At 43.6% G+C, this 27,789-nt stretch overlaps 1 protein-coding gene across 3 annotated transcripts in view; it reads right to left on the bottom strand.

The window, feature by feature from the left end:
- PRKCZ (protein kinase C zeta) overlaps positions 1-27,789 on the bottom strand; it is a 390,682-nt gene that overhangs the window by 280,414 nt on the left and 82,479 nt on the right. Inside the window, exon 5 of one of the 3 annotated variants that reach the window (XM_040325896.1) lies at positions 22,033-22,083. In XM_040325896.1, coding sequence (XP_040181830.1) covers positions 22,033-22,083 — 51 coding nt within the window. Of the gene's footprint in view, positions 1-8,021; positions 8,528-9,279; positions 10,131-22,032; positions 22,084-27,789 lie in introns of those variants that run through there. The other 2 variants (XM_040325898.1, XM_040325897.1) reach the window with 2 other exon arrangements.

The raw sequence follows: 27,789 nt of genomic DNA, 5'->3' as shown, positions 1-27,789 counted from the left end.
GTTTACCATCCAACCTGACAGAACTGGAGAGGAACTGCAAGGAGGAATGACAGAGGATACCCAAATGCAGGTGTGAAAAACTTGTTGCATCTTTCCCAAAAAGACTCATGGCTGTATTAGATCAAAAGAGTGCTTGTACTAAATACTAAGCAAAGGGTCTGAATACTTAGGACCATGTGATATTTCAGTTTTTTATTTAATAAATCTGCAAAAATGTCAACAATCCTGTGTTTTTCTGTCAATATGGGGTGCTGTGTGTACATTGAGGAAAAAAATGAACTTAAATTATTTTAGCAAATGGCTGCAATATAACAAAGAGTGGAACATTTAAGGGGGTCTGAATACTTTACGTACCCACTGTATATATATATATATATATATATATATATACACATACATACATACACACACACACACACACACACACACACACACACACACACACATTATATATATATATATATATATATATATATATATATATATATATATATATATATATATATATATATATATATACACACATACATATACACACACACACATACATATACATACACACACACACACATACACACACACACACACACACACACAATTAGCACCAATTTGGAGAAAATTCCATTCCGTGATGTAGAAATCAGAAAGCAGGCGAATGGTCTTATTGGTCACCAGCCAATGCAGGAAACACATACTGTATTAGCATGCTCAAAGTGCACACTGCCCACCTTTTTCATAGTATACCAAATGGACAATATCTGAGGGTCAGAGGAACTGCTCGGGAGAAGATGACTTTGATAAAAAAGCAAAGGCACTTATGGGAAGACTACCCAAGAGAGGTAACAGCAGACAATCGCGATTTATGAAGAAATGTAGGAACCCACAAAAAATACAGTAAAAATAATTACACTGATTTACCGTTGAACCAATAGACACATTCCATCTTAAATAATTTTTGGTATCTGTTGACATTGTGATAAAACACTGCAAAAAAAGGTCAGCGAACATCCAGAAGTGGTTTATAGACACCTCTAGGTCAATAAGATACAGGACAGTACAGAGCCATTATCAGAGGGAAGCCAGGACAGGCCCATGTAATAGAACTAGAACCTATAAAATGTGGTATATGCGCACAATGCACTTGTACAAAAGAAGGAAAGGTGGTTCAGTTACTCAATAGTAATCACTATAAAGGGCTGGTTTTCACCAACAGCTGCATTTCAATGCAGTGGCTGGTGTGCGGCGCAGTGGGGCCAATATAAGCACAGTGATGATGCGCTGAGCTTGGCCCATCACAATGTTTTTTTTGTTAAAAACTTTATTGAGATGTCACACAAAACATCTTCTAAAAGTTCAATTGCCTCACACTGCGCTGTCCTGAAAAAAAGTACTGTATGCGGTACTTTTCAGCACACCATGTCCTCATGCCACCGCAATGCAGTAGTGTGAACCAGGCACACAGAAGACCAGTCATTTTGCCTAGTCTATGCAGGACAACTGCACTGGCATAGCTGCCAAAGCAGGCCCACCGAATAAGGGGCAAACTAGCCCTAAACCCACACATTTTGTGGATTGTTCCACTACAAGTATGGCCAACTTAATTTATTGTATATATGTGTTTTATATAGGGAAAACCATGCCCACTTGATAGCATATGGAAAAATGGCCATACCTACTGTATATGTAGACATGGGAGCATAACTTTGATACTTCCTGCATATCTATTGTAGCACTAGATGATGTAAGAGGACTCGTAGAGTCTACATTCACAACAGGAGACCCGATGAATATATCCATTGAGAGACACTTCCCCCTAGGTCTTCACGAGTCCCTGGATTTTGAACCCTTTCTCCATTTCCCTTCTGATCAGGCATAGGTTATCAAGATTTGCAATATAGACAGACGCAAACTTACAAAAAAAAACTATTGAAAGAAAGTTGGACATGACTGAGTTCTAACTATGAAACCAGAAGTCAAGATTTGCATGTGAAGTTCGTCAGGTTAAGGGGGCGTCAGGAGCGCTATGAAAAAAATACCTGAGGTATGTCCAGGCACCTATTGTGTCTGCTTCCAGGTTTTTATGGCAACAAGCGCCAATGAAAGAAACAGGCTTGTTTAAAGGGATATCTGTTTTATTTTGAAAACAGAAGTGTGTAAACTGTTACATCCACTGCTATTCCCTTTACTAATTTTCAAGGCTGGGCAGTTAGAAAGGTGCTATCATTTTTATTACACAAGTAAATTTATCTGTTAATGGAGTGGATAATCAAGCTATTTTAGGACCGCTTGTTAAAATAAAATGACTATGGTAACCGTTATCTTTCTCAGATGATTGCTAAAATTATTACAACAGCAAGATCCTATCTTGTTAACCTTCATGGAAAACAAATTGCATGCATACTCGTGACTAATGTCAGGCTGCTTTCCTTACCTAGCTTACCCCCCAGACCATCACACCAGGACTTCTAGCAGTCGATCAGAGAAGACCAATGTGAATGGCTTTTGTAGCCAATATATAAAAACACAAGGTGGAAGACAAGAAGCCCAGTGGAACAGCCAACAATTTTAATTGTAACCAGTCTATCCCTGGTTAAAGTGGTCTTATATTGCAGCTTACCAATTCTTAGATGTGGTGGCTGCATTTGTTTTCTTTTTTTAGGCTCTCTTTCTTTTATTTTATCTGGTGATCCAGTTAGTAAGTCTTGTGCTTTGCAACATAACATGCTCTCCTGCAAATGTAGCATATAGAGTGTGGAGACAAACCATTTACTATGGACACGTTCATTTACAATGATGAGCTTTTATTTATTCATTCATGTAAAACCTTTATCCCAAAACAAGGAGAAAAAAAAAACGGTTGTAACTTCAGTGTGAAATGGAGTTTGGCTTCAATTTGTTAATGTATCTAAATCCGCTAATACATGATGTACATCTAACACTCCCATCTCCTTGGACTGGACTGACAAAGCTTCTGTCCAAAAGGTGTCAACTGTGCGACTTCATTCCGAATGGGGGCAAGCTAATACAGGAGGTGTGTTAGTAGCCAGTTTACCAGGTGAAAACAGAGGAAAAAAGCCTAAAAGGGTAAAACTGAAAAACTAACTAAAACATCTAAGGATTGGTAAGGTGCAATATACATTACATTTTTAGTTTTGGGTTTAAAGGATACGTTCGCCTTTTGGGGGGAAAAAAATAAATGCACATGTTTTTGCAGAAAAAAATGTGCAGCTATTATTTTTCCTGCAGGAGTATTGCACATGTGATCGGTGGAACCTGGGTACAATGTCAGGCTTCTGCAGTGAAACCCTTCAGCTTTCAGCTCGTACCCAAGCTGCAGGGCTTGTGAATGAACTTTGAGCGTGCCCATCAACGCTTCATTAAGAACTACAAGCCGTCTGATGTGGTGGTCGATGGGACATGCAACTCATTCATTCACAGATCACTGCAAATAAATGACGCGGATGCATGGGTGACGCCCACGCACAGCCGTTCTGTCATGAGGGTGGGGAAGGGGGATACTGCTGGAGCATATTACACCCTACGTGACATCCCTGGTACTTTATTTTCTATGAGCGGTTTTTCTTCTGCACTTAAAGCGATATTAGATATAAAATTGATTTGATGACATGGCCAGTATACTTTATATTTCTATAGTTTCTTATACACAGATTTCCTGGAATTAAGATCAATAAATCATTTGGGATCCGATGACCAACACAAGCATAAACGGAAAGTGTATATCCCACTTGTTTAAAATCTTAGATGATTCATATGTGAAAGGTGTGCAACAAGAACACTTTCTTTTGAAAGTTAGCCCATTTTGTTTTACAGCAGTTTAACAATCAACTGAGATCGAAATCTAAGGAATCTAAGGCAGACCATAGATGATGCCATAAATCACTTGATTCCCCCATCAAGATGGATCAAATATCGTCTGGTCCCTGCTGAACCAGCTGAGATTTGATTTTACCACTGATTTTATCACGTTTCAATGAGCACTGTGTGAGCAAGCTTAAGATTACCACCTCAATACTGTATTATGACAGAAATCTGTAAAGCAGAATAGACGTTATACACACCAGGTTGTCTCCTCCTCTTCTCCCCATCCATATCTGCAAATGTCTAAAAATACCCAAGATTAGATGTGCCAGGGACCATGGAGACCTCATCCATTTGATGTGGCGGTGTCCCAAGCTACATCTATATTGGACGGGGGTTCTCAAAACACTGAATGACGTATTTATGACTCAGATACCACAAAACCCCAAGGTATGTATCTTGGGGCTTGTAGAAGACCTTCCACTGGAGGATAACTCTAAAAAGGCTGTTGGTAGGGCCCTTTTCCAGGCCCGTAAACTCATCCTTAGACACTGGAAGGACACAGAACCCCCAAGGCTGGGGGAGTGGATAGCCCAGATGGGATTCACTCTTCGAGCTGAGAAATACATCTATCAGCACAGGAAACGGGGGGGTAGGTTTGAGTTGCTATGGGCCCCGTGGTTAAATACACCTGGATTAGCCCCACTTGAACTGGTGCTAGACCGGCTGCTCATATAAATGACTGGTGGTGAGAACTTAAGACTGATTCAGGGGCACGCTATGAAAAAGGGAGGAGGTGGGGGTTAGGAGATAGTTCCTAAGGGTACAATGGAGTGGATCCCAGAGTGTGAGTGTGCATTGATTTTCGCAAGTCATAAAAATGCAAACTGTGATGGTTTAGTGGGAGGAGGAGGCAGCATACCAGAAATGTTGTGTGGTTTCGTTCTTTTGTTTTTTTTTGTTTTCTTTTTGTTTTTGTGTGTTATTATATCATTTAGCTGACTTAGTTGGATGTACAAAAAGTGGATATGTCATGTAATGGATATATTGTCTGTACTCTGTATGTCTGTCATATTTTTCAATAAACATCCTTTTTTGAGAAAAAAAAAAAAAAAAAAATACCCAAGATTAATACTGCTGCATTATGCAAAATCATTTGTAATGAGAATTCTTTATTTTACATCTTGCCTGTTACTGAAAATAAAGTTCTAGCATTCAGAAGCCAAATGCCTCCCTGAAGTCTACAAGGCTGGCCATACTCTGCCATTTGTCCAATTCCTGCTTGGTTGGCCGAAATTTGAGTTTGTTTATGGCCCGGAAAACACCAATGTGCTTGTTAGAAGACGATGGTTCAAACAACTGAAGTAGCCTGTTGGCCGAACAGCGCCTGCATTTAGTCTGATGAGGGCGCCATTTTCTGATATGATAACCTGGCATGGGTATTTCTTCCTCTACACATTTGTGACTCACCAGCCTACAACAAGAAACCCCCTTACCCTCTTGCCTTGAATGTATTGTAACTACCCACCTTTTGTTTGTTAAAGAGCTGTGCAAACTAAGGCCTTGTACACATGAGAGGATTTATCGGCGGGAACGGTCCTCCGGACCGTTTCCACGGATAAATCCTCTGGCGGATTTTGATCTGATGGTTGTACTAACCATCAGATCAAAATCCGCGCGGAATTCCCTCCGCGGTGACGTGTCGCGCCATCGCCACGATGATGACGCGGCGACGTGCGCGACGCTGAAATATAAGGACTTCCACGCATGCGTCGAATCATTACGACGCATGCGAGGGAGGGAATCGGACGGATTGATCCGGTGAGTCTGTACAGACCACCGGATCAATCCGCTGGACTGGATTCCAGCGGATAGATTTCTTAGCATGCCAAGAAATTTTTATCCGCTGGAAATCCATCGCCCGGAAAAATATCGTACATCCGCTGAAACCGATCCGCGGATAAATTCCAGCGGATAGATCCTCTCGTGTGTACGGGGCCTAAGGCTTTATATAAATACTATATTATAATTATGTTAGAGCAAACCTGCCAGGTATATCCATATGCACAATTGTGCAAAGTGACAATTCTGACAGAGTTCAGGCACTCTGTTGAGAGACTGCAATCTTCCTTTTGGCTTCTGTGAAACTCGTACTATACTGAGGGCCTTGATTTCTGCTCAACCTAAAGCCAAGCCTCGCCTTTTCTCCAAGGTATAGTCTGCCTCCACAACTCAACTGCCAAATGTGGAAGCCTCTGCTGGACACTTTCACATTGGACTGTTAGATGTCTGAGCTTAGCTGCAAGTCAAGCAGAAGCAGAGAACCTTTTTTTTTTTATTTTATAAGAGATAGGGATACCAGAGTGGCGCATATACATCAGGTTAGGCATTACATCAAACTTCCTTGTAGGCTTAGCAAATTGGATGCACTCTCGTAGTGTTCTTAACCTATAAAATAAAATGCACATGCCGACAACCTCACTCCTGAGATGCAACATACTAAATGAAAACCAGCTTAGCAATGTTGTTTCCATAACAATCTAATATACATGAATAAAGTGTTCATACAACATATGTGTTCTCGTTTATTTGCTAAATGTTTGTGATGCCCATTGACTCCCCTAAACTACATGCTTATGAACTCTTTTTCAGCATCAAGGCCTGCTACACCCAATCTCTTTATCTCAAATATAAGTTAATAAATATTTAGCAGGCAGACACTATTTTAAGTGCATAATTAATAGTACATTTATTTATGTAACTAAATATGCAAGAGTATGGTATAGGTATGGCAAAGTATACAACTTTCAGCTTGTTACACAAAAAGGTCACACAGCTGGGAAGATTTTAGCAAACTGGCATAAAAAGGACGAGCATGACCTTGGAATCACTGCTGGCGTGATCATGTGATCCAAATGACCTCTCTCCCCTCCTCCTAATTATAGTGGCAGTAGGGAAAGGAGGGGGGAGTGTCAGACAATGCACAACAATAACATAAAATATGCATATTCTAAACATCCTCACATACAAGATGTATCCTAAACAAACTGCAGCTACTGCTAATATTTACAACCAATGTCCTTTAAAAAATCTGGATAGCTCCAAAGAGGTTATTAAAATAAGCTTTACACAAAAAGAAAAAAAATATTATGGTTGCTATGGGTTACTGTATTGCGCAGTTTCCCTATTACATTTTGCATTGAGAAAACAATTACACTGACCCGTTTGATTGTTTTGTAACATATTTGTTCATAAACAAATGGCCACCACAACTACAATACTTTTATATGTAAACACTGTGCAGAAATGCAAAAACTCAGTAAGTCAGTTGCCCAGTAGAATGCCTGTGAGGTTTATTGTCTTCCCCAAATGCGTTGCCCATGAAGACACCAGAACTGATGGCATTATTTTAAAGCCATACCAGCTTAGATTCAGACAGAAAATCTCATAGGAGTGGTTCACCATCAGTCATAAACCAGACAGAGTGCAAATCACTACTCACTATGCTGGCATGCACTGAAAACAATTTTTCTAATCCAGGTTACATAGGGATGCTATAGAAAGTGCAAAAAACACAAATCTGCCTAGCCAGATTCGGCTATAATACCTTAATTTACTGTATCAAAACAGAGTAAGTATGAGGCACTGCAGGCACAGCTATACCGTGCCATTAAGCTATTAATCTGTAGTGTCTATCTGCATGTAGGAGGATAATCACATATTCTATACCCACCCTCTGTCACATACCATCACATAAAGTAAAATATATGTTCCAGTCATCTGATACATAAAGGTATTAACCGATTCACACATAGAAAGGGAAAAACAACATTTTTTTTGTTTAAAAAAAAAAAAAGAAAAAGAAAGAAAAGTAATATAAACAAACAAGCCAGCAGAGCTTATAAAACAGGGCAACTGGCATAGATCAAATGAACTGGACAAAGAAGCTAATCAAGAAATCACAGGTATGGCAAAGGAATATCTTGATTTCAGCAGCACACAAGAAAAACTCCTTATGTAAAGGCATCCAAGAGTCTGCTCATTTACAGCATTGCAGAAGACACAGAATGAAGCCATACACTAAGAGGAAAAGGATAATCTGTTATCAAATACCAGGTAGTAGCATCCTTCTAGGAAGCAAACAGTTTAGGTGTAACCTCCGATCTCAACATCCCTGTAAAAAGAGGGCCTTGCCAACATACCATCAGATTTCTTGGGATACATTCCTCGCTTTAATATTCCTCATCGGCAGCATCCCTTCTCCATAGCGATGCTGAGTAACTCGATTCTTTGATCAATAACACTGAAAGGACCCTTTTTTCTCTGCAAGATCTCTCATTCCAGTCTCAAGCTCGACACAATTCAGGAACATCCACATGCACGCCAGAGACACGAGCGCTATCTGAATGTCTTTCAACAATCTGTGATTGCAAAGCAGAACCACAAGGCACAGCAGCTACAGAGGTGGAATGCTGACTTGTCTGCATCACACATACACTCACCCACTTGCACACAGCAATGCATCAGTGGACAGCTCTCAGGCTTCATCCACACACATTACTCACTAGGAGGATTCTCTCTTTTTTACCATCCCAAGCAAAAGGGATTTATTTTTTTCTGTTTCTTAAATTGAAGCATGTGTTAGAGGGAAACATTCCCCGTGGCAACCACCCTCCTTCCCCCCCTCTGCTGTTCTTTTATTAACGAATGCTGACGTTTCTTGATCATTAGATATCAAGGACAAAAGGCAGGATCAGGAACTGCATGTTACAGACAAATCGTATATAAAAGAAAGGGGATAGCATTGAAATATTTAATGGAAGGCCGTTTAGACGGCTCTCTGCCCTGCGTATCCAGGCATGGGTGGCTCGGTCTCATGGGAGGCTGCATTGAACAGCTGAGGCACACAAGAAAACATGGCCTGGATGCCCCAGAAACACTGAAGCTGGTGCCACCAGCTATGCACCTGGCACAAACAAACTTCAGGGGGCTGCCACCGACATCACAGTCAGCGAGACACCAAAAGGGAGGTGCAATATGTAGAGTCTGACACCATATAAATAAAGCAATTCTGTATTAAATTATATTTTATTAAAGTAGCAATCCCAATTCTGATAATCTAAACAAAATCAATTAGTAATGAAAAGAAAAAACAAAGGGCTACATGTTAAAAACTACCATTATTTAATCAAAACAAAATATTAGGAGCACAATTGGGCAATTGTACATTAGGTCACGTGTACTGCTAGAAGCCACCAGTAAAAAAAAAAAATCTTCCAGTCAAGAAAGAGTTAACCAGATTAACAATGCACCTAACGGGTTAACATTGCCTGTGCATCACTGGGGAGGAATCCTGAATGAAGTTTCATCAAATCTCCAGTGAAAATGAAAACAAGATTAATTCTCAGCAGAAGGCAATGAGGATGAAACAGATACAGAGAAAGGAAAAAAAAGGATCACCTTTAAAAGGATGCATACATCCAAAAGTAACAGCTGGTGCATTGTGTGAGCATCTCGGCTGGTCTCTGTGTTGAGCACCCCATGCACAAAGCAGCCAGGGCTCCCCACCTATCTCCTCCCCCTCTTTCTCTCTCTCGCTCCCTCGGTGTGAAGGTAGAGGACAGGCAGTGCTGAGGCGACAAAAGCCTTTTTCTGTGCACTACAAACTACAGAGAGCGAGATGCTCATAGGCAGTGGGCGGGATGTTCCAATGCCAGCCGTGTTACTGTCTGCAGGGCCCTCATATACACACACACAGGGCAACAACACATCCCCGGGAGACTCCCATGTAGGAAAACATTATTACACCAGTCTGAGGAACACGTAATTGCTGTATGAAATGGAAGGAGTGACATAACTGGGGAAAGCTATAACAGTGAGATCCTTTCAGTAGCTGGCCAGTGAGACGAGGAGGAACCCTGTGATTAGGAAAAAAAGGGAAGAGGGAATTACAGAGCAAGAAAACCCCCTGCAGTCACCCACAGCTGTCAAAGAGTGAGGCTGTAACATTACAATTCCAAGTTTCAACTCCACATGTCAGGTCAAGTACTGCTCTGTGATTGTATGCACATTGGTGAGCTGAGCAACCACAGCATATTTTGCCATGGCTGCTGACATTTAGATCAGGGCTAAACCCAATGGCTGGAGATTTTTTTTGTCGTAAAAAATAAATAAAAATAAATTTCAATGAAGCTAGTTTTTCAAATCTGGGATGAAAGACCAATTGCCTGTATAGTCCACAGTGACTGCATGGCTTTCTCATGCTAACCTGGACTAGAAAAGAGACAGCCTGCTTACCAGTTGCCATGAGCAATACAAACACATTTCTCTTATCTATATATATATATATATAAAACTCAACGTGTGTGTGTGTGTGTGTGTGTGTGTGTGTGTGTGTGTGTGTGTGTGTGTGTGTGTGTATGTTCCAGCATCACGTCCAAGGATAGGTGGTTTAACCCTTACCCACCCCGATTTGCCATGGTCGGGGTTTTCCTTTAAAGTCCCATTCAACTCTATGGGAAATACATGTTACTTCATAACTTCCAAACGGCTGTAGATATTTCGATAACACTTGGTCACATGTTACTTATATGTCCACTTAAACTATAGGATAGTTAATTTATCCCTTAACTACCCCCATTTGTGAGGGTCTGGGTTTTTGTTTAAAGTCCCATGCAAATCAATGGGAAATGTATGTTCCCACATAACTTCTGTACGCCTGGAGATATTTCAATAATACCTGGTACATGGTAATGGCTGCCAGACTTTCGATAACCAGAAAATGGAAAGATCCGTATCCTCCTAACATTTTGGAAGCTATTGACTTAACCAATATACATTGCACATATGAGAAGATGATGGCTGTGTCACTATTTACCTTACCTAAACACACAATCTCATGGGCCCCCTGGAAAACTTGGTACGTAAATAACATATAGCCATTAATTCTCATGTCATTCCTATGAAAGGTTATTGCTTTTATTCCCCATTGAGTTATCTATGACCCATTGTGTCACTTATTACAAATATTAATCGATTGGGTTACCTTGTTGCTCTTTTCTGTGTTTCTATCAGAAGCTTCTTAATGCGTCAATCTTGATGTTTTTTTTAAAATGAATTAAATAACGAATAGTGGTTTTCCAGGTTCAGTTTGATACATTCTTTTATTTAATTTATTACTTACTTACTCGACTGGCATTCCAATTTGGCTACCTGATGAATTTATATAATCCTATGTATGCTTACTCATTGCATGTTTCTGTACAAAAGCAGATTGTTACTTTTGTTTTTTGTTTATGTATTATTAAATATACCAATAAAAATTTATTGAAAGAAAAAATAATACCTGGTACACATATTACTTATATGCCAAATAAAAATATATGACAGTTAAATTAACCCTTACTTACACCCTTATATAAAAGATGGGTATATTTATATTACTATGATTTTCCTCCCCAAAAGGTTAAGATAGGAAGACCGGGCAACGCCGGGTATTCAGCTAGTTTTTAATAAAACAGATTCAATTTGGGGCTGGGTTATGAAAACTGGTGCTGCTGCCCATACTAAAGTGTAAATCCAGTGACATGTTTTTAATTCCCGCTTGCCCTCTCTAGGGGGCGTGGTGTCACACACGCACTCACACATCATAAGCTTAACATGAAAGTGTGTTGCAAAGGCCAGCTGTAGTATCCATTGAATGCTCATGTGACAGGCTGACAGTGTCACCTGATAACAAAGTGCACATGTGTCACATGTAATGACGTGTGAGCACCATTCAGTGTTGTAGTACTTCGAGCCCAGGATGACAGAGATGCTCCCCCCAGGAGGTGTGTCCATGATAGTCTGAGCTCAGAGAACAGAGACATCTAGTGAATGTAGGAGAGTATTGCACAACAGATTTATTTATTTTTTAAACTTGGACCCCTTTCACACTGGGTAAAAGCATTTGCGGTAAAGCATCGCTCGTTTTAGTGGGGCTTTACCACTGTTTAATTGGCACTTTTCAGCCCTAGCGGGACGCTTTTAACACCGGGAATGGGTTAAAAACGCCCATGTTGCGGCGCTTCTGAAGCGCTGCCCATTCATTGCAATACAGCACTCCCAAACCTCAGCAAAGATGCTGCTTGCAGGACGTTTTCGAACGTACTGCAAACGCACCGCCCCAATCTGAAAGCACTCTGGCTTTCACATTCGTTGGCATGGGAGGCAATTTTCGGGTGCTTTGCAGGTGCTATTTCCAGCGCTCCTGAAAACTGCCTCAGTGTGAAAGGGGTCTTATGCTGCGTACACACGACCATTTTTCGGGTTCTAAAAAATGACTTTTTTTTAATGTCATTAAAAACGATCGTGTGTGGACTTCAGAGCATTTTTCGGGTTCTAAAAAACAGGCAATTTTTTTTTCAAACATGCTCTATTTTTTCACGATGTTTTTAACATTGTCGTTTTTAAAGTTGTTAAAAATGGTTGTGTGTGGGCTTTAACAACGTGAAAAATCTGCGCATGCTCAGAAGCAAGTTATGAGACGGGAGCGCTCGTTTAGTAAAACTACCATTCGTAATGGAGTAAGCACATTCATCACGCTGTAACAGACAGAAAAGCGCGAATCGTCATTTACTAACACAAAATCAGCTAAAGTAGCCCAAAGGGTGGCGTCATCCGAATGGAACTTCCACTTTATAGTGCCATCGTACGTGTTGTACGTCACCGCGCTTTGCTAGAGCATTTTCTTTTCACGATCGTGTGGAGGCATCCGCATATGGGATCTCCCATCCTGGGCGGGTGGCATATGATGTCCTTGGCTTCCCGGTGGTATAGGGGGGCGTGCGCCGCTGAGTCACTGAGAAACCGATGTGCGTGTCCGGTGGCCGCGATGTCCACCGGTACCCGCAATCGCTTGTGACAGAGCAGGATCGTGGATCTGTCAGGGGAGAAGAGACAGATTGTGTGTTCCTAGTAGGGGTGCACCAAAATGGAAAATTTCAGAAACGAAACCGAAAAAAAAAAAAAAAAAATCCGAAACCGAAAATTACTTTTCTTTTTTTTCCCCCTATTTCAATGTTTTCAATAATGGCACAGTGGCTGCATGTGATGGCACTGTGGCTGCGTTTGATGGGCACAGTGGCTGCATGTGATGGCACAGTGGCTGCATGTGATGGGCACAGTGGCTGCATGCGATGGGCACAGTGGCTGCATGTGATGGCACAGTGGCTGCATGTGATGGGCACAGTGGCTGCATGTGATGGGCACAGTGGCTATGTGTGTTGGCACAGTGGCTGCATGCGATGGCACAGTGAGGCTGCAATTAATGTTTTTTTTGGTAGGCAAGCATGGCTCAATAACACACAAACGTTTTTTTTTTAAAATGGCAGATACATTTTTATTTTTTTTATCTGCCATTTTTTCATTAAGAAAGTGCTGGTCACCTCAGTCAGATCATAGAGGGAACAAAATACATGGCTTATATGAAGAACAAGTAAAAGTTACTTACAGGACAGTTCTAAAACACAGTCTTGCAGATATGATAGCCACAAGAAAAATAAAATAAAAACACAGCCAAGTGAATAACCCAAATGGGCTCAAGGAGAGTCTTCTGTAGAGCTGACAGGATCAAATTGAGATCCCAAGACTAGACAGGTGAACAAACAGGTAAAGTGATGCAAGCCACCCCTTGAACAAAGGTCTTCAGCAGGAAGTGAGTGTGCCGCGGTCTCTGAAAGAAAATGGCCAATGTCAAGACTTGACCCTTTAGGAGGGGAGGGGCCTGGACATGCAGCGGTGAGGACGTGTCTGTTCAGGGCTCCGGCGCCGACACCATTATAATCTGCTTATTTAGTACCTAATCGCCGCATCTATCTCGGACACTATGGTGAGGAAGTCGGGGAAGACTCTCCTTAAATTGGGATCGCAGTCCGGTTCCATAAAGAGGTATTTGGCCGTGGATCCGGAGGATGCGGAGCCCATGGACGGCCTAGGCCGCTCTCCACGTGTTGCAGACGTCGGGCTAGACTCCGCCTCTTGCCGCAAGCCAGTGCTCAGACACCATTCCCCGGCTTCTTCTGCATGCTCGGACGCAGACAGCAGCTCCTCCAGACGCTCGGAGGTGGCTGCTTTGGTTGACGGCTTACCGACCAAGTCCGAACTAGCTTCTATGTTCCGGGGCCTCGAGAGGTCCATTAAGAAAGAAATTTCGGCCGTACGGGGGGGATCTGTCTCAGGTCCTGGTGCGGGTAGAGGAATCTGAGCTCCGACTAGACCGTCACGCGGCAGCCATCAGAAGTCTTCAGGCCTCAACTAGATCCCTTGCTATTGCACACAGGATGGCTATGTACAAGATAGAGGATCAGGAGAACCGGGCCCGGAGGAACAACATACATATCAGGGGGCTCCCTGAGGCGACCGGTTACGATTACCTCCTCCCCTCCATGCGCGGCATCTTTAACGCCATGTTGGGCCTTGCGGCGGATCATCCGCTGAAAATAGACAGAGTACACAGAGCATTACGCCCGCGAAACCTCTACTCTGAAAACCAGAGAGATGTGATCTGCAGGGTTCATTATTATGAAGAGAAGGAGCGTATTATGTGTAAGGCTCGTGAGTCGGCCTCCCTGGATTTCGATGGCGCTTCCCTATCCTTTTACCCTGACCTGGCGAAAGAAACTTTGGACCATCGCAGGGCCCTGAAGCCCCTAACCGAAAAGCTACGTGCCGCATCCATCAACTGCCGCTGGGGATACCCGTCGGCCCTGATTGCTCACCGGGATGGTAAGACGGCGATTCTTCGTTTCCCTGAAGATTTAGAATTCTTTTGCCTGGACGTTAACATCACCCCTCCCGAATTGCCCGGCTGGCAAGATGTTATCCCCACACTACCCACAGCTCCGGATTCGCAGTGGCAGAAGGTAGGCCGCAAGCGTCGCTCTGCCGCTGGGGAGGCCTCCCCCGGTGTGGAGTGATTTGTTCCCTGAGCATATATGCTCCCTTTGTTCGCTGACCCAGCGGTTCACCTCTTTATTGTGCCCGCTCGACTGACTGGTTCTGTTTTCAGAGTTTTAATAATATTCTACGCACGTTTTGATTTTTCTTTTTGCCCGCATGACTCTGATGCTGGATACAGGCTCCCGTCTTTCCCAGGCTCTCATGCCTCTTGGCCCATGGACATTCGGGTGCGTTCTGCCTGTCACAACTATTGCAGATATGTTTTGTTGTTCCTTTTGTTTTTTCTGCTTTCTAACCCGGTTCGATTTTACATAAGTTCTAGGTGCTATATATTTAGTTTTGTCTTTGTTTTGGGTGTCGGCGCTGGGGTCGCCCGGCGGCGATCGCGGTGCTTTCAGTGCTCGTTGCCGGCGAGCCCGGGCGGTTCTGTTACATGATGGGGATGGATGACGTGGCTGGGCGCTCCCATGTCCCCGCTTCGCTGGAGGCGGGGTGTGTGGGGGTGGCGGGCCGATCAGACATCCCCTCTGTGCACGGCATTCATTTGCGTGCAAACGCTGAGTGCCCCCCTAATTGGGGTTTCCATTTGTGTGATGATGTTGTTTTTTGTCTCCCTTGTTTCTCTTCCTTTCTTCGTTCTGGTCTAGTCTCCTTCCTTTTCTCTTCCCTTCCCCTTGTCTCTCCTTTTCACCGCAGGTTTAACATCCATCGTATTGCTGTACTGAGCTCCCCCTGTCGGACCTTATGGCTACCTTGAATTTAGTCTCCTTGAACGTCCGGGGTCTCCACGCCCCAGGTAAGAGGCATCATTTATATAGAGAGATGAGTCGCTTGCAGGGGGACATAGTGCTTTTGCAGGAGACCCATCTCACACACACTACCTCTGTGAGGCTCTACTCTCCACAATACCCAACCTGGTATTATAGTTTGTCCGACGTACATAAAGCCAAAGGTGTAGCCATTGGATTCCGTGGGGGGACCTCCTTTACTTTAGATTCCATGCTTAGTGATGACCTGGGTCGCTTCCTTTTCTTGAGGGGCAGTCTGGGTAATTTGCCATGTACAATCGCCACGTTATATGCCCCCAACCGGGACCAAATTGCCTTCCTGTCGTCTACTCTCACAAAACTCCAGGACTTTTCTCATGGGTGCATTCTCCTCGCTGGCGATTTTAATGTATCATTGGAACCAGCTATGGACACGTCTCGGGCTACTCCTGCGTCTCGCAGAGGCGCCTGCAGTCTCTGCGTAGGTACCTACATTCAGCTCAGTTGCTGATGACATTGATAGGCAGTTGCTTGGCGAGGAACTGGGTAGGTATTTTGCAGACAACTCGCTCCCGGATATTTCACCGGGTACGGTTTGGGAGGCCCACAAGGCTTATATTAGGGGGAAGCTTAATGAACTGGGCGCCAGGAAGAAGAAAGAGCGAACTTCCAAACAATTAGAATTGATCCACGAAATCGAAACCCTTGAGCGTCGCCATAAGGCTAATCAGTCTAAGCCCGTTTTTGAGGTTCTGACCCAGAGGAGGGAAGAGCTGAGGGCTCTATTCCACCTGGAACAGAAACAATCTTTTCGCATTATTGCTCAGCGTATACACGAATGGGGCAATAAACCCGGTCGTCTTTTGGCCCGCTCTCTGAAACAAAGGAAGTCTGCAGCCTTTGTGGCTAAGATTAAAACCTCAGATGGTTCTTTGGTGCACGAGACGTCGGCCATAGCCAAGGAATTTCACTCTATCAGACTCTATATCATGTCCATAGCTCGGTGGAGGATAAGACTGTTAGGTCCCAACTTACCTGGGACTACTTGTCCCAATCTAGGCTGCCCATGCTTTCGGCTGACTCCATGTCCTCCCTGGAGGGAGACCTGACCGGTGCGGAGATGCAAGCTGCATTGAAAGCTATGGCCAATGGTAAGGCCCCTGGCCCTGATGGCCTCACTGTGTTGTATTACCGTTCCTTTACGGACCTCCTGATCCCACGCTTGACCACCTACGTAAACACCATCCCCGGGGGGGGCGCTTTTAGACCTGAGACTCTTCACGCACACATCACGGTTATCCCCAAACCCGGTAAGGATCCCTGCAGTTGTAGTAGTTATAGACCCATCTCTTTGCTGAATATTGACGCTAAAATTTATGCTAAGGTGATCGCGAACAGGCTCCTGCCTCTTCTCCCCCACTGGGTCTCTCCAGACCAGACGGGATTTATTCCCGGCAGGGAGGCACGGGACAATTCTCTTCGCACCCTTTTTCTAATTTCATACGTCCGACGGTCCTCCCAGCCCACCCTTCTTTTATCCACAGATGCTGAGAAAGCTTTTGACAGGGTGGACTGGGAGTACCTGTTCGCGACTCTCTCCCACCTAGGTATAGGGCCCCTCTTTATTGTCGCGAATATCTGCCTTATATTCCACACCTACGACTCAAATCCGTATCAATGGTTCCCTTAGGCCCCGTACACACGAGGGGATCTCCGCTGGAAACGGTCCTCCGGACCGTTTCCAGCGGGGATTCCTCCTCCGGATCCGATGGCTTGTACTCACCATCGGATCAAAATCCGCGCGGAATTCTTCCGTGGTGACGTGTCGCGCCGTCGCCGCGATGATGACGCGGCGACGTGCGCGACGCTGGAAGGTAAGTACTTTCACGCATGCGTCGAATCATTACGACGCATGCGAGGGAGGGGAGCGGACGGATTGATCCGGTGAGTCTGTACAGACCACCGGATCAATCCGCTGGACCCGATTCAAGCGTATAAATTTCTTAGCATGCTAAGAAATTTATATCCGCTTGAAATCGATCCGGCCGACAAATCTCCGCGGATAAATATCCGCTAGGCCGTACAGACGACCGGATTTATCCACTGGAACTGATCCACGGATCAATTCCAGCGGATAGATCCGGTGGTGTGTTCGAGGCCTAAGTGATGGCTTCACGCTCCATAATGGCACTCGACAGGGGTGTCCACTCTCGCCGATCCTTTTTGCCCTCTCCCTTGAACCCTTTCTTGCCACGATTAGACATAATTCGGATATTCGAGGGATCACGGTGGGGTCTGCGGAGCATAAATACGCTGCTTATGCAGACGACATCTTGTTTTACGTCCAACACCCTGAGCTGTCGTTGCCCAACTTGATGTCTGCTTTCACTGAATTTAGCGCCATCTCCAATTTTAAAATTAATATGTCAAAATCTGAAATTCTCAATCTCTCTATTCCGGCCAGTTCTGTCCCCTACTTAAAAGAGTCTTTCCCCTTCAGTTGGCAACCTCATTCCCTTAACCACCTGACCACCGGGCCTATTCTGTCACTTCTCTCCTTCATGTGAAAATCACAATTTTTTTGCTAGAAAATTAATCAGAACCCCCAAACATTATATATTGTTTTTTAGCAGACATCCTAGGGAATAAAATGGCAGTCATTGCAATACTTTTTGTCACACCGTATTTGCGCAGCGGTCTTACAAGCGCACTTTTTTGGGGAAAAAATCACTTTTTTGAATTAAAAAATAAGACAACAATAATTTTTGCCCAATTTTTTTATATATTGTGAAAGATAATGTTACGCCGAGTAAAATGATACCCAACATGACACGCTTAAAAATTGCGCCCGCTCGTGGCATGGCGTCAAACTTTTACCCTTAAAAATCTCGATAGGCGACGTTTAAAAAATTCTACAGGTTGCATTTTTTGAGCTACAGAGTAGGTCTAGGGCTAGAATTATTGCTCTCGCTCTAACGATCGCGGCGATACCTCACTTGTGTGGTTTGAACACCGTTTTCATATGCGGGCGCTACTCGCGTATGCGTTCGCTTTTGCGCGCGAGCTCGTCGGGACGGGGCGTTTTTAAAAAAAAAAATTTTGTTTTCTTATTTATTTTTATAATTTTTTTACACTGAAATAAAAAAATAAAAAAAATATCACTTTTATTCCTATTACAAGGAATGTAAACATCCCTTGTAATATAAAAAAGCATGACAGGTCCTCTTAAATATGAGATCTGGGGTCAAAAAGACCTCAGATCTCATATTTAGGCTTAAATGCAAAAAAAGAAAAAAAAAATTAAACTGTCATTTTTTTAAATGACAGAAAAAAAAAATGTTGCTTTAAGACGCTGGGCGGGACTGACGTTTTGACGTCACTTCCGCCCAGCAGAGATATGGGGACGGGCGAAGGAGATTTTTCCTTCAGTCTCGTCCCCAGTCACTTGCCGAACGGACCCAATCGCCTCCGCCGCTACCGATGGCTACGGTAAGCGGCTGAAGACGTGGGAGAGCGGCGGGAGGGGGGGCCCCTCTCCCGCCACCGATAACGGCGATCTCGCGGCGAATCTGCCGCGGAGACCGCCGTTACCGTTTACAGGACCGTCGGCACTAAAGATGCATACCTCGGTTGTGGCAGCAGCTGCTGCCGTTACCGAGATATACATCTTTAAAAACAGGACGTCTTTTAGACATGAGGCGGTGGGCAAGTGGTTAAATATCTTGGCATACACCTTACATCCAATGTCTCTTCTCTATTCCGCGCCAATTATATACCCCTGCTTAATTCGATCAGATCCGACCTGCAGAAATGGACCCAGTTGGCACATTCCTGGTTGGGGAGGCTTAGCGTGGTTAAGATGAACATTTTGCCCAGACTATTGTTTCTGTTCCAGATGATTCCCTTCAGGGTCCCTGTAGGATTCTTTTCTTTAGTGAGATCCCTCCTCTGCAAATATATATGGAACAGGAAGCGACCCAGGTTGGCCAGGAATATCCTCATTAGGGCCAAGAGTGATGGAGGCCTCGCCCTCCCGGATGTTAAGGGTTACTATTTAGCGGTGATTCTCACTAGAATTTTGGACTGGAAGTACCACAGGCGTACCAAGTTGTGGGTAGCTCTTGAGGCATTGTGTGGCTCGGACCTTACCACTCAGTTGTGGATACCTAGGAAGTGTAGGTCCTTAGCTGTGTTGTCATCTCCTCTCACCCAGTCCACATTAATGGTATGGGACGCCCTCTGCAAATCCTTCAAATGGACACACAACTCCCCTCTGATGCCTCTGGCGGGTCATAACTACTTCCCCCCAGGGAAACTGTACTCTTCTGGCAGGGTGTGGTCTTTGGGAAATGCCTCATTGCTTCATCACGTGACTACTCATTCTGGTATTGCTCCTCTGTCTAATATAATGGGCCCCTCCCCCTGCACACCCCTCGACCATTGGAAAAACCGTCAACTCTCTGCCTTCGTGCGATCTCTTCCCAGACCACTACGCTCCCTGTCTGATCTATCCTTGGTGGAAACCGCTCTAGCGGAAGAGCGCCCGTTTGAGAGACCTCTTTCCTATTTTTACAAAGCGGTTCGCGGTTGCGGTTGGCGAGGGTGTGGGGAACGTGCCTCACACGCCCACATTTGGTGGCATTGTCCACGTATTCACCCATTCTGGCGTTCTGTCCTTCACTGGATGAAGGAGATTCAGGGTTTTGAGACTCCAGGCGACCCCCGAGTTGTCTTGCTACATTGTACAGATCAATCAGTCAGCTCATATAAAAAATCCATGACGCCGCATTTGTTGAATGCGGCGAAATCCCTGATTCCCAAGTTCTGGAAACAGTCTGTTACCCCTTCTCTGCGCCAATGGCTGGAGGCGGTGGATCGCACCTATTACCTGGAGGACCTTACGCTTTCCTTCAAGACTAAATCTGACCTCTCGCATAAGATATGGGCTGACTGGTTGGTCTTTAAATACAGCTCTGCTTTTGCGGACCTTATGTCCCATTCTGTGTAATATCTTGTGCTGTAACACTTTGGTATGATGTTTGTGGTTTTGTGACCTGCGGTGGAGAGACACTCCCTCCCTTCCCTGCCTTCCCTTCCCTTCCCTCTTCTCTTCTCTTTTCTTCCTGCCTTTTGCTTCCCACTCCTTTCTTGTTCTATTTTTTTCTACCTGGTGGCCATAATTACTGGTATGTGTAGGTTTTGAAGTGCGCAACTCAAATGGGTTTGACTAACTTACTCTATTTTCCAGGCTGGTGATGTTGTCACTTTTGTACCATTGTCTTCTTATGACTGCCACTTGTTTCTCTGTGTTGTAATGTAAATTGTATTTCTTCTTAATAAACACAAATTAAACAAAAAAAGACTTGACTCTTTAGGGTGCTCAAGGCCAAATGCTGCTCCAGCCCGAGAGGCTAGCAGGGCATAATATGAAGTTGCAGTAGGGAGCAAAACTCCAGTCTGTACCCCTGGGACATCAAGTTCTGGATACATAGGTCAGAAACGCCCTGAATACTGGTTGCTAAAAAGGCCTGTAGACACCCCCAACTTGAACAGGAAATAGCTGGATCCAACACAGGCTCATTCTACTTTATGTGGTAGGCCTCCTATACTGGGTACTGCTGTGTAAACCTCCTAAAAGTGTATATAATTGTTCTAGTCTTTGCCAGTTCTCCTACAGCAGAACATTATGCACAAGTGGGTGAATCAGATAGGACCTGTTCGGTATGTTAGTTTTGGGAAGGGATCCTATACTTGAGATTTGTGGTCCAGCAAGTGGCGATGGTTCCAACTTCAGGCAGGAGCGGACCTATTTCACCAAAACATTAAATGGTTTTCTTCAGTTTGAGAGAGATTGAGAGCGAACACCCTGGGAAAGGGACAAGGCCCTGCATTCACTACACCAATCAACAGACATCTTCCCAGGGGAAAAAAAACAACAGGTGCAATTTCCAAATTTAGAAGAGTATACCTTTTTCTCAAAGATCTTGAGGGACTGCAACGGCCAGGTCCCCAATCACCACTACTCTGGTTAGCTGCAGAGTTCTTTACAGGTCCACACTGCAATGGGCTGTTGTAACAAGAGCAAGTGCCACGCACAGATTCCAATGCTGAAAGACAATGTTATAGGCCAGCCCTGCATTTTTATTTCTAGATATTATGTGTGGTGGGATCCAACTACCATTCCCCAAGTTGACGCTGAGGGGCAACCAAACCAGAAGCTGCAGTTAAATTGAAACTGTGGTGTTGATGCTCTCATAGCAAACCCATCCATCATCTAAGGACACTAGCAAAAAAACTAGTTGCTGGAGTGTGAGGAGTTATATTGGCTTTCCTAACAGCTTTGTTTAGCAGTGTTCTCACCTTAAGATGGTAGTAGCACATTGTCAAAACCTAAAGGAGTCTGTGTACTATACAGTTAGGAAATATACATTCTCACGCGAACACAATGTGGTACCATCCAATAAGCGTTTTTTTATAAAAAAAAAAAACTAGAACATTGATTACTTACTGTCTTCTCCTGGGCAGGGCATGCCTGGCTTTTCAGGGATGCTAGGAAACACTGCAATACAAAAACAAAATAATCAGACCAAAAGCACAATTCTCTTGTATGCTACAACTACATTTTCCTAAATGAAGGCTAGCACTCATTTTACATTGGCTTGACAATTAAAAGGTGGACAGCTCCTAATAAAATATTCAGTTTAGTTATACAATATATGTAATTTGGAGCGTCAAATCGCTCAGTCACATATTATACCTTGTGTAAGCTTCCAAGACTTCGCCATTGTCCCTGGCTCTGTTCATGCCCACCCAGGAGTATCGGGTGCCCTTAACCACCTTAGGATGTTGTAACTATTTTGTAGCATTCTGAGATCTGAGAACTCAAATGCATGCATCTCACCACTCCCAAGTAATACAAGAAACTTTGGCTTAAAACATTCTAGTAAATACTAAACACTAAAATACTAAAATATCAGTTCTGCAGATTGACTGATCCTTTAAAAGCAGAAGTGGGCTGCAGTCTGAATCAGTTACTAGTGTTTTACATCCACCACTACAAGAAAATGTTCTTCCTAGTGACACATGGCAAGTAAAAGAAAGGCAATGGTTATGCTTTATTGCTCCTTCTTGCAATGCAAATCTATGGGTCTGCCAACCCAATGAGAGCAATGCACTCCCTATGCAAAGTATGTCTCATTTCAACAGCTGTTTTTAGCAGGCAGGTTGTGCGATTGTACCCAATGCACAACTGGTTTAAAAGGATGGATTTTATTTTTGCCGGAAGTGTAAGCATCTTTTGACACTAAACATATTGTAATGAAAAAATAAAATAATGCACACATGCACAAAACACACCTCTGCCGCACAAACTGCCCAGCCTGCCCACGGGTAACAGCAGCCAAGTGTCTTAAGCCAGCCATACAGTAATATTTTTTTTTTTCGTTGAACGAACAAAAAATAATAAGAGACTATTTCCCCGTTCGATGTGGATGGGGGAATGCATCCCGCTGTGGCATTGAATTGTGACAGCAAGGCAATGTCCCCACTGTCAGAATACTATGATCAGTGTTGTTGGCTATAGCCGGAAGCCCTGATCCTTTGGAAAAAAAACAAACAACAACCAGCCTGCCCATGCATAGACCAGCCAAATGTTGATCCATGTTTGGCCAGCTGCACTATATTACACCCAAGTCCAGACCATCTCAGTATGTGTTCAAGTACAACTTCTATACGTATATATGCAAGTGTCTGGCTTATAGATGGCTTTATATGCATGAAGAGAGTACAAGTAAAAAACGTGATTAAAAGATGAGCACTACAAATGTTTAGCAAGTCCAGAAAATCTGTATTTGCCACATTAAAAAGTTGGAAGAGTAGCCATTGTGTTTCAGGCGTTTGCCTGCCTTCCCCCCTCCATCAGGGCTTAAAGTGGCAGAAAAGGCTAAATTCAACATTGGACTAGATGAGCTGCTCAATAAAATAAAATACATTTCAGCATGCAAGGAAGGGCCTGCTCGGGTTGCCAAACAAGTCAAAGATATTTTGAGGGGACCGGGCCCATGAAAGCTGTCAGACATGGGTGTATAAGCCGTGCATGGGCAGCTAAGGTCTGTTTTTTTATTTCATTTTTTTCTCAACATCAAATGTTGAGTAAGGGAGTAAGCATGGAGTAAGGGTGAAAGAGGGATGGGAGTATGGTTTAGTGCCAAGGTGTGCAGAGAAACATGTTTTCATAGACAATATCTCTGTACCTTCACCATTAAGCTTTCCTTCAACCCTGACCAGTTTCTCAGTCCCTGCTGCTGAAAAACACCACCACAGCATGATGCTGCCACCACCATGCTTGACTGTCAGGATGGTATTGGGCAGGTGATGAGCGGTGCCCGGTTTCCTCCAGACATAACATTTAGAACTGACGCCAAACAGTTAAATCTTGGTTTCATCAAACCAGAGAATCTTGTTTCTTGTACCTGAAAGTCATTCAGGTGCTTTTTTGCAAACTCCAAGCAGGCTTTTATGTGTTTTGCACTGAGGAGAGGCGTCTGTCTAGTCACTCAACCCATCTTCACACAGGATCACTGGAGCTTGGTCAAATTGACTTTTGGGTTCTTGGTCTCCTCTCTTACTAATGCCCTTTTCCCCCCGATTGCTCAGTTTGGCCAAGCGACCAGCTCTTGAAAGAGTTCTGATTGTGCCAAACTTCTTCCATTTTAAAATTATGGAGCCACTGTAAACATTCAGTGCAGCAGAAATTCTTTGTAGCCTTTCAGGATCTGTGCCATGCAATAACCCTGTCCCTGAGTTCTGCAGGTAGTTCCTTTGACTGCATGGCTTTTGCTCTGATACAGTATGCATTTTCAGCTGTGAGTCCTTTTCAGGTGTGTGCCTTTCTAGATCACGTGCAATCAATTTAATTTACCACATGTGAACTCCAATCAAGGCGTAGAAGCATCTCAGCAATGATCAAGAGAAATAAGGAGGCACCGGAGCTAAAATTTCAAGTGTTGCTGCAAGGGGTCTGAATATGTATGCCAATGTGATATTTCATTTTTCCTTTTTCATGCATTTGCAAACATTTCTAAAATTCAGTTTTCACTTTGTCATTATGGGGTACTGAGCGTAGAATCATGAGGAAAAAAAACAACAACTGAAGTATCATGCTGCAACATACCAAAATTGAAAAAAGTGATGGGGTCTGAATACTTTTACCACTCTACTTCGTCCTCCATTACCTCCACCCACTAACTTACCGTACTCACTGCCCAGGAGATTGCTAATCACTTCAAAATAAGATTGAGACAATTTGTCTCGAGATCTCCGCTCTACAGACATCTCCCTCACTTTACACTCCTTGTCCTCCTGCACAATCAATACTTCCCTCTTTTAACACAGCTAATAGAGCTGCACGATTCTGGCCAAAATGAGAATCACGATTTTTTGGATTAGAATAAAGATCACAATTCTCTCACGATTCTCGTGGCGTAAAAAATCTTTCACATTATACAAAAAAAATAATTTGGGCTAACTTTACTGATTAGTTGTTTTTTTTTTATTATTATTCATTAGTCATTTTTTCTCAAAAAATTGCATTTAAAATGCCGCTGCGCAAATACAGTGCAACATAAAATATTGCAACAACTGCCATTTTATTCTCTAGGTTCTCTATAAAATTATATATATATATATATATATATATATATATATATATATATATATATATATATATATATATATATATATATATATATATGTGTTTGGGGGTTCCAAGTAATTTTCTAGCAAAAAAAATATTTTAAATTTGAAAACAACAACAACTGTCAGGAACATTTAAGCACTTAAACCTTTTTCTAAATTTACATACAGTGTATTCCTTTGATGTAAAAGTAAAATTGATACAATGGTTAGATTTAAAGCGGTGGTTCACCTGCAAAAAATATTTTAAAATCCAGCAGCTACAAATACAGCAGCTGCTGACTTTTAAAAAATGGACACTTGCCTGTCCAGGTCGCCCGCGACGTCGGAAGCCGAAGCCAAGCAGTAGCTCGGCTTTCCGCTTCCCCCGCCACCATGCTCGGTAAGGGAATCGGGAAGTGAAGCACTGCGGCTTCACTGCCCGGTTCCCTACTGTGCATGCGCGAGTCGCGCTGCGCCATTCACACTGGTCCCCGTTGTGTTCTGGGAGCCGAGTCTTTCCCAGAACACAACGAGGGGTGACGCGGAGGGGCCAGACTCCCGCGGGAGTCTATACCAGGAAGTGGTGCAGGGGGGGGGGGGGTTCCGAAAAGCGGTTTACTTTTGGGTGAACCTCCGCTCTAACATTCCACAGAATGTTTTAAAACTTGTCAGACTGCCCAGACTTTTGCCCCGTACACGCGATTGGTTTTCCCGTCGGAAAAAGTCAGATGAGAGCTTTTGGCCAGGAATCCCGACAGTGTGTATGCTCCTTCGGTCTTTTTCCAACAGGAAAACTGCTAGAAAAAAAAGGGGGGAGAGCAGGATCTCTTTTTTCTCCGTTCAAAAAAAAAAAATCCTAGTGGGAAAACAGTTTGCCTGTATGCAATTTCAACACGCAAAAAAACGTGCTCAGAATCAAGTCGACACATGCTCAGAAGCACTGAACTTCATTTTCTTGGCTCGTTGTAGTCTTTTATGTCACCGCGTTCTTGTTGGCAGTCAAAATGTTATCTAACTTTTGTGTGACTGTGTATGCAAGGCAGGCTTGAGAGGAATTCCGTCGGGAAAACCATCGTTCCCCCCCCCCCCCCCCCCCCCCTCCACGACGGGAAAACAACTCGTGTGTACGGGCATTTGACTTTTGAGGCTGAGAGCAGACAGAAAATTCTTTGTATACCAAAGATCAGGATCACAATGGGGAAAAAATTGCGATAACGATTCTTGGCGATTAATTGTGCAGCTCTTCAAGCTAGTATAGAGGAAGTCGCTAAACTTTTTTTTTTTTTTTTTAAACGCCCACCTAACCTCTTGCCCCCTGGACCCTGTTCCTTCTCAAATACTACGATCACCATCTGACTCTATCCTACACTCTATAACCACTTAAGCCCCGGACCATTTGGCTGGCCAAAGACCAGGCCACTTTTTGCGATTCGGCACTGCATCGCTTTAACCGACAATTGCGCGGTCATGTGACGTGGCTCCCAATCAAAATGTATGTCCTTTTTTTTCCCACAAATAGAGCTTTCTTTTGGTGGTATTTGATTACCTCTGCGGTTTTTATTTTTTGCGCTATAAACAAAAATAGAGCAACAATTTTTTTTTTTTTTAAATGCAATATTTTTAACCTTTTGCTATAATAAATATGCCCAAAAAATATATAAAATACATTTTTTTCCTTAGTTTAGGCCGATACATATTCTACATGTAAAAAAAAAAAAAAAAAATCGCAATAAGCGTTTATTAACTGGTTTGTGCAAACGTTATAGCGTTTACAAAATAGGGGATAGTTTTATGGCATTTTTATTAATATTTTTCTTTTTTACTGGTAAAGGCGGCGATCAGCGGCACGCGCGACCACACTGCGTCAAATTAAAGATGACATACCTGTACACCCATTTGCCCAGCCGTGCCATTCTGTCGAAGGAAATGATCATGCGGCGGACCTTAAAGTGGTGCCCTGAGCGTTCCGGTTTTATGAATGGGATCATGCCGGGATTATGCCGGTCCCGTGCGCATGAGCGGGAGTGATGTCATCGCTGCTCCAGCCAGTCACAGCTCTGGAGCGGTTATATCCGGAGGGGGCTTGGAGGGGACATGGTGGCGGCAGAGGGAACTATAAGCGCTTCGGGGGCTTTGATCCCAGGCAAGTCATTCATAATGAGCTAGTATGCTATGCCTTTCTCTTGCAGGGAGAGGGTTTACTTCCTCTAAGCGGTTAACTCATATCTTCAACCTCTCACTCTCTACTGGCATCTTCCCCAACCCTCTAAAACATGCGCTAGTCACTCTCATACCAAAAAAGGCCATACTAGACCCCACCAATCTTAACAACCTAAGACCCATCTCTTTATTTCCTTTTACCTCCAAACTCCTTGAACATTTAGTCTACAACCGACTGAGCGACCACCTCATTGAGAAAAACCTTCTTGATGCCCTTCAGTCCAGATTTCCATAGAAACTGCAGTCCTAAAACTCACAAACGACTTACTAACAGCCAAAACCACCAGTCATTATTCCGTACTCTTACTTTTGGACCTTTCCGCTGCCTTTGCTAGAGTTGACCACCCCCTCCTCAAAAAAACGAAACAAA

This window comes from Rana temporaria, chromosome 10 (genome assembly GCF_905171775.1).
Source record: "Rana temporaria chromosome 10, aRanTem1.1, whole genome shotgun sequence".
NCBI lineage: Eukaryota > Metazoa > Chordata > Amphibia > Anura > Ranidae > Rana > Rana temporaria.
This window is presented reverse-complemented; position numbering and strand designations above follow the sequence as displayed.